Here is a 7,668-nt window from a genome sequence, read left to right as displayed (position 1 = left end):
CGATGGATGCATATGTTAAAAATGGGACATCTTGACTTTGTTCTCTTTCTAAAACTAGATGTTTATGTATATATATTTTAAAATTAGTATAATATTATGGGAAAATTGTATGAAATAACAAATTATTAATTCAAATTAAATGATATAGTCATACTTTATTTTAATTGTAATTCGCAGCAAACATCTCCTTTTTTTGTCATCTGATTCGGTATACAATTAGCCATTTTCGATATACAATTAGCCATTTTATACATTTCGGTATAAAATGTATAAAATACGTTTGTGTTTGTATAAAGCGAGAAAAAAGCGTATATACAAATACAAATACAAATACATACATTTTCGTCCTAATACTCTTATAATTATACAAATATAGATCTTATTATACAAATTACAATGTGTAAATGAATTTATACAAAACTGAATAATTTGTATAAAATTAGATGTTTGTAGCGAATTATACAAATCAAAAGCTCCATAGCAAACATAAAATTTGCTATGGAGCGCAATTATGCAAACTATAGCTATAATATACAAATATGATTTTTATGTTTGCTATATGTGAAAGTTGCTCTAATATTATCTGTTGGCATGATCTAATATATTTTCTCCTTCTTTATTTCTAGTGGTGTACTCATATTTTAGAAATTTTAGATTTGGGTTTGATTATACACGCACATGATGATATTAAGGTCCTTAATTAGTCGTTACATAGTTATAATATTTAACTTTATTTTTCCAATAATATTTAACAGAAAATCTTAATTAACTTGTCGGTGGATCAGGACATCCTTTCTTCTTTCACCACATTAATATTTTGGCATATACTCAAATACATATCTATTAACATATAAATAATGTGGTGATTGAATAAAGTGTTTTGAGTAAATCTTATAATTAAGTGAGAACATAATTAAGAAACCGTTATTGGTGTCTGTCAAGTAGGTTTAAGCATGATAAATGACACAAGATTCACTGTAGCTAATGACTCATTTGTCTCTATTAGTGCTAGCTAGCTAGCCTAGCTTCTCAAAATTCTTTGAGATGGACAATTATTCTATTGATTATACAATTACAATATATATAAGTCAATTAGCTAGATGATGGTAATTGTACTTTATTTCATTTTTCACTCACACTTTCCTTTTGTTGAGGAATTATTGCATATATATGGGGCTAGCGATCATACAAATAGACCTAGCAAAAATATTTAGAAGCAACTAAGGTAATATTATCATGAATTTGTTTGACGTTTTTGTTAAAAATTGTTTATTTTTAGAAGTACTTTTTTTAAATGACTTTTTTAAAAAGTGTTTTTAAGAAAATTATTTGTGTTTGGCTAATTCATTTGAAAAATGATTTTGCTAAACAAATGGTGTGTTTGACTAATCTTTTTTAAAAATGCTTCTGAGAGTCAAATTACGAAAAATAGTAAGTATCAATGTACACTTAATATTAAGATTATTTTATAGAGGAAACTATTTTAAACATCTATTACAAAAAAATTAATTAAAATATAAATCGATATTATACATACATACATACATAAATAAATAAATAAATAAATAAAATATTAATATAATATTAACATGATGATTTAAATATAATTAAAAATATTAAGTAAAATAAATTTAAAAATAATTCCACAAATTAAACTACTATATACAAAAATTCACCACAAAAATAAATATAGTCATTAATATATTTAATCCTACAAAAATATTGTTGTTACCTTTGTTTCTAATTCGGTAAAATAAAACGTAAAATAATATATAAATATGAAATAATAATATATAAACATAAAATTTTAAAAAAATATTATATAAAAATAAATTCTTGAATAAAACATAATCAAGCTTATGAGATATGCTAATTAATTAATAAGGGATGTATTGATAAATATGTATATATTGAAGAGATATTTTGGTCTTAATAATTATTGTTTCTGCTTTTTTTAAGAAGCAACAATTGTTAGCTTCTCTTCTTCCCAACAATTGTTTCGACTTCAATTTAAAAACAATTTTAAGGATTTGTCAAACACTTATTTTTTCAAAAAAAAAGAAAAAGAATGTTTTAAATAAAAAAACACGTTTAGCCTCTCAACAACAATATCAAACAGAGACTACATCCGAAATTGCTAAAGCCTTTAGTAATATCTATATAAAATATTAATTATATTATTGCTGCTATATAAACTATAGTAGCAATCATATTATCGTCACTAAATAATTGCCGCACAATCCTTTATTTGTTTTGTAATAGTGAAATAGTCTCTTTTTAAAAAAATTTCATTAACTAGTTTGTTTTGATTAAACATAATTAGTAGAATTTGGTGTCAACTAATCCTTCCTTTAAATACAAGGTCGGCTAACCTCAACATCAAGTCTTCCTTGTCTCCTCTCTCTTTCTCTCTACACACAGACAAAAGTCATTACCATATAATCTTTGTGTTCTTTCTTAAACATTAGTCACATTAATCCTCAATTAGTTTGATAGTTAATTAATAATGGGGTGCAAATTGGCAGCTGAGAAGCCAAAGCAAAAGCACAAGAAGGGATTATGGTCCCCTGATGAAGATGATAGGCTCAAAAATTACATCATTAAGCATGGTCATGGCTGTTGGAGCTCTGTTCCCATTAATGCTGGTTAGTTTAATTAATTGATTAACTAATACTATAATCTTTCTTCATCTCTAATTCAAGTAGTGTAATTATATCTTATAATTTTCTTAGTAGATAGACATATATTTAGTTTTCTATCTTTACCAAATTCAAATGTCCTAGTTTAAGCGGTCGAACGTTAGAAGAATTTAACTTATATACACATATATTTTTACTTTTATCATATAGTTTAATCTGGAAATAAGCAAGCTAGTTGTATTACATCCTTGTCAATGACAACCACTATATATCATGCTTTTGAGGATTGGTGATGAGCATTAATTAATGTTGGGAGTAACTATATACACCAATAATTAACATGGTTAATATTGTTAATCCTTTTTGTCTATTCATAAAACCGAGATTTTTATTCACCGTAAATTATTAATGAAAAATTTATACTACTCCCTCTGTCCCTATTTAGTTGTCCACTTTAGAAATGACACACAGATTAAGGCAATAATAATTAACATAGTGAAGTTACAATTTCACCCTTATAGTATAATTTACTTCCAAAATAAATTCACTCAAGATAACTAATTAATGCTGGAAAGTTCATAAGTTTATTTACTTTATTTATGACAACTTTTCACTTTAAATAAGGGTATAATAGGAAAAAAATTATTGTCCTTTCTTGATTTGTCAAAATGGACAACGAAATAGGGACAACTAAAAGAGGAAATATGGACAACTAAATAGGGACGGAAGGAGTATAAAATATGACTTTTTCATTCATTTTTCATCAAATCAATTCATTGAAAAAACAAACAGTGAGAAACAGATTTTTGAAATATTGGGAAACCTTCTAAATTTTATGTATGAAAACACTACTATTTTTTCTTTTCTCACCAATTCAATGAAAATATATATGGAAATAGCCATGAAAATTTTCAATGAAAAAATAATGATTTTTGATCTTTTACTATTTGGATGACTTCAATATTCCAGCTGGGATCAAATTGCCCAAACATATACGTACGATTGTCTAGTTGACGAGTGTACTTATGTAAAAGAATAAAAAAGTTGTCCCTTTTCTTTAATGAGTAAAACATTTGAAAGTCTGTAATAATACATTAAAAAAAAAAAGAACTTCTACAAGTTCATTGGCTGAGGCGTATTTTCGTTATATTTGGCGCACTACTTGGGAATAAATTTTAGGAACAATAACAGTAAGTCAACAAACCATACAAATTTTTGTTTATAATTGAAATGAAAAATTCAATACTAACACATAGAGAAAGACAAGTATAATCGTTGACATCAATTTTATTCTTGTTAATAATATATAGTTTACTGTCATTTTTACAGGCTTGCAAAGAAATGGAAAGAGTTGTAGATTAAGGTGGATTAATTACTTAAGGCCAGGCTTAAAAAGAGGGGCATTTAGCTTAGAAGAGGAAAACACAATCTTGACTCTTCATGCCATGTTTGGCAACAAGTAAGAAAACTGTTTCAATTTTGCGTTATCAATCATTTTATTTTAAAGTTTAACGTGTCAGAAATCACACATGATAAGTTTTTTTTTTTTTACACTATCAGGTCATATTAATGTGTAATTAGTATATTTTCAACAAATCGACCATAATGTCTAATTACTCTTCTGGAATTCGAAGAGGTAGTAGTCAACTTTGACTATCTAACACCATTTTAAATTAGAAATATCGTACTGTTATATGGTGTTGACATCAAAATAATACTACTATTCAATAAAAAATCACCTACTAGGCTGCCCATTTAACAAATATTGTTACAATAGTCGGCAGACTTTTTCTAATAAACATGTAACATGACATTTTATTGTCGATTTAACTTATACATATTGATAACGTTACATCTGATTACTAAAGTTTTGTACTAATAGGTGGTCTCAGATTGCACAACACTTGCCTGGAAGAACAGATAACGAGATAAAGAATCACTGGCACTCGTATTTAAAGAAAAGAGTGTCCAAAATGGCAGAAAATGAAGGGCACACTAAGTCTGGGAAAACAGATTCTTCACCTTCTTTAAAGAAATTGACTCCACAGAATTCAAGTTTGGATTCATTTGAACATATAGAAGGATCATTAGCAGATTCAGATCAATCTGTTTATCCAAGAGAGACTCAAAAGAGTAACTTACCTAAAGTATTATTCGCGGAATGGCTTTCGTTGGATCAATTTAATGGACAAGATTTTCAAAACTCAGGGAGTTTTGAACCTTCCAAGAGTAACTTTGGGTATAATAATGCAGAGTTACATGACATATTCATGCATAGTTTACCGATGAACAACGATGGTAGTAGCTATGGGAATGGCGTAAATCAAGAGGTTCACAATGATATTTTCTCACCACAACTCAAGTTTGAGGATACCATTTCTGGTAACGGATTTGAGGAATTTATGTCAGGGGAATTCAACATTAACGACGATGTGATGTTCTTATGATGAGTTCTCTTTTAGAATTTTATACAAAATAGAAGAGGTAATAAAGTAGTAACCATACTGTTTGGTTACCTGTTAACGCGCATTTTTACTGTAGATGCCTTCTCCTTTTCTTGTATTTCATGGTGTACAAAGCTAATTCATTCCATCTGTAATAATAAACTGAGATTTACATTGCAAACTTGACGATTGTTCCATGTTGAGCACTTAACATAAAGAAACTGGATAACAGAATGACGATCAAACAAGCTGGACGATATATATTTGGAAGAGTAACATAGTTTTTATTGATTTCACAGATGATGTTTTGCACAAGGTGCTACAAGTGCCAAGTAGTCTAATAAGTTAACAATTTAAGAATCAATACATTAAGTGATCGATTGATCTACTGGACACATATGAATGAGGCATCAAATCCCAATAATAACAGTATGAACAATTTGTTAGTTGCTTATGTCCACTTTCTTGACTATGGCTTTAGAAAGTACAAAGTTCAGTTCACCATTATCGAAAATCATCTTGGAGGATTAAGCCGGTCCATAGAAGAACAGAAGCAACAACAAGAAGGATTGTAATCGGTGTCCATTTCAGCGCGATGATCTGGATGCCAACGAGTAAAATTAGAACCTTTTTGTTTAGTTGTGTCAAATATAACAAGATTAATTATCATTGATCAATGTTATTACCACATACCTCAAGCCTTTTAGACTCCCAGACTGGAGAAGTACTTATGTGAGCTTCCATCATTCGTTCCATCATTTCTACGAACATTTTGTAATAATCGAATGAATCATATGATATAATTCAAGTTAAATGAAACAGAATTTTAGTGTAACCATATGACAAGCTTACCTACTCTTCGCCTTCTCTCTGTTATTAGTGACAATTCCTCTGTTGCGATATCTAATTCCTTTTGACGATGAGCATTTAGTTTAGATAAATTTGCTTGTGTTCTTGTATCCACATATTGCTTCCTAATGTTGCCAATGATATTATCTGTAAAACAAAGCCAAACATGCAAAAAGGAACAATAGATGTAAGTAAACATAGACCAACTTATTGCCTAAACTTTAGGCTTAAAACAGAGGAATACTCTGTAGTTAAACTAATGCAGCTACTATAAATACTCCCTCCGTTAATTTGTTTGTCTGGTTTTGATTCAGTACGGAGTTTAAGAAAGTAAAGGAGACTTTTTAAACAAACGATATGTAGGATGAACCAAAATGTCTTTTAATCTAGTCAAATAGACTAGAAAGGAAAGTTAGACAAACTTAATTGAAACGGAGGGAGTACTAAACTATGATGAGCATTTTGTATATTACCAAGTTTGATGAAGGTATATGGTTTTGTTATTCTGTCAACAAGACTGCTATCTAATCTTTCAAACTCCTGCTGCAAATCTTGTAGATAATGGAATGCAAGCTTTCTTGGGTACGACGACTCGCACAACATCAGGTAACAAATCCCATTTGCAACCATGTAGCTAAATATGAAGTAGCAAAATAAGGACACAATTGTAAAGAGCTAATTGTGGAATGTAAAACTACAACATAGCTAAAGCAAAAGGTGACAAATAAACTGAAGAACTAAAAGTAACAGAGAAATGATATTATAATTTCTGATAACTGAGAAATCTTCAGGCCTGTTGGTGCATGATTCTAAATAGGTGTTAGAGTGGGTTAGATCCCACATCATTTGGGGAATGGTCCAACGGTCTGCTTAGATGGATTTGGGCAATTGTTCCTTGCCTCAAGAAGGAGCTTTTAGGGTTCAAGTTAGGCTCAGGTGTCAAATCTTGCACAATAGAATGTATAAGGGATCGGCCCTCTACTATCCATCTAATTCACACATCATATCATGCACTACTTGTCTACTTCTATCGATGAGTCAAGACCCTCATGAGGTATAAGGTTGACTAAGATGGTCAATTGAATATCCTTTCGTTGTATAATATACTGTGCATACAAAATACTACTGCGGATATAGGTCAAGAATTACTTTTATAAATTAAATCTTGAATACCCCTGGAATGTTAGTATATACCAATTTACTTACTGTTATTGCTAAAGTGAAAGTGTTTGTAAAAGAACTAAATAAAGGAAAGTCACATTCTTGAATCTTGATAGACCATTAAAGAAAGCCATATTAATCTTGGTAGGATTGATTTCATCCCTAACCAGAGGTCTTAGAATTGAATCCTGAATATGACATTTTACCTCCTAATATGGAACTTTCAGACACAAATAAATCCAAATTTAATTGGTTCTCTTAAGGTAGATACTGGACACCAGGCAAGAAACTAAAAAAACATGCAAAATGAGATGTAATTAAAAGTAGATGAAAGAAAAGAATACTTGAAGCTATGGTGATCTACAAGAATGGTCATCTTGGAAGATGGCAAGGCTTGTAAAGAAATTTCCTTGAGAATGAACTCAGCTTGTTTCTTGTAAGTTGTTAAAACATCATTATTCTCTTCATGTAATCTTGGACCTTGTGCTAAGGGCATCCCATCACTTACCCTCCCTATAATTGTCACTTTCACCATCCCTTAATTAATAGTAACAAAATACTACTAGAAAGTTCTC

The 7,668-nt window shown here is 29.6% G+C and overlaps 2 protein-coding genes across 2 annotated transcripts; one reads left to right on the top strand and one right to left on the bottom strand.

The window, feature by feature from the left end:
• Positions 1-2,476: 2,476 nt before the first annotated feature.
• On the top strand, positions 2,477-5,086 carry LOC125813347 (transcription factor LAF1-like). Its single transcript, XM_049492847.1, has 3 exons — positions 2,477-2,645; positions 3,969-4,098; positions 4,522-5,086. The coding sequence occupies exons 1-3, from the start codon at positions 2,507-2,509 to the stop codon at positions 5,084-5,086; spliced, it is 834 nt and encodes a 277-aa protein (XP_049348804.1). The 5' UTR covers positions 2,477-2,506.
• Positions 5,087-5,403: 317 nt separating this feature from the next.
• Positions 5,404-7,668, bottom strand: LOC125813320 (25.3 kDa vesicle transport protein). Its single transcript, XM_049492814.1, has 5 exons — positions 7,438-7,668; positions 6,406-6,566; positions 5,936-6,079; positions 5,777-5,844; positions 5,404-5,683 (listed from the first exon to the last, which is right to left on the bottom strand). Exons 1-5 carry the CDS (start codon positions 7,626-7,628, stop codon positions 5,588-5,590), a joined length of 660 nt encoding a protein of 219 aa, XP_049348771.1. The 5' UTR covers positions 7,629-7,668; the 3' UTR covers positions 5,404-5,587.

This window comes from Solanum verrucosum, unplaced genomic scaffold, assembly GCF_900185275.1.
Source record: "Solanum verrucosum unplaced genomic scaffold, falcon-dt-bn FXZP01000189.1, whole genome shotgun sequence".
In the NCBI taxonomy this organism is placed as follows: domain Eukaryota; kingdom Viridiplantae; phylum Streptophyta; class Magnoliopsida; order Solanales; family Solanaceae; genus Solanum; species Solanum verrucosum.
This window is presented reverse-complemented; position numbering and strand designations above follow the sequence as displayed.

What these genes read in the sequence shown, in the direction of transcription:
- LOC125813347 (XM_049492847.1), top strand. Translation starts at nt 2,507, where the DNA reads ATGGGGTGCAAATTGGCAGCTGAGAAGCCAAAGCAAAAGCACAAGAAG. An exon ending in CTCTGTTCCCATTAATGCTG is followed by an intron (nt 2,646 to 3,968) that starts GTTAGTTTAATT and finishes TCATTTTTACAG; the next exon opens with GCTTGCAAAGAAATGGAAAG. An exon ending in CATGCCATGTTTGGCAACAA is followed by an intron (nt 4,099 to 4,521) that starts GTAAGAAAACTG and finishes TTGTACTAATAG; the next exon opens with GTGGTCTCAGATTGCACAAC.
- LOC125813320 (XM_049492814.1), bottom strand. Translation starts at nt 7,628, where the DNA reads ATGGTGAAAGTGACAATTATAGGGAGGGTAAGTGATGGGATGCCCTTA. An exon ending in AGAGAGAAGGCGAAGAGTAG is followed by an intron (nt 5,845 to 5,935) that starts GTAAGCTTGTCA and finishes AAATGTTCGTAG; the next exon opens with AAATGATGGAACGAATGATG. An exon ending in GGGAGTCTAAAAGGCTTGAG is followed by an intron (nt 5,684 to 5,776) that starts GTATGTGGTAAT and finishes GTTGGCATCCAG; the next exon opens with ATCATCGCGCTGAAATGGAC.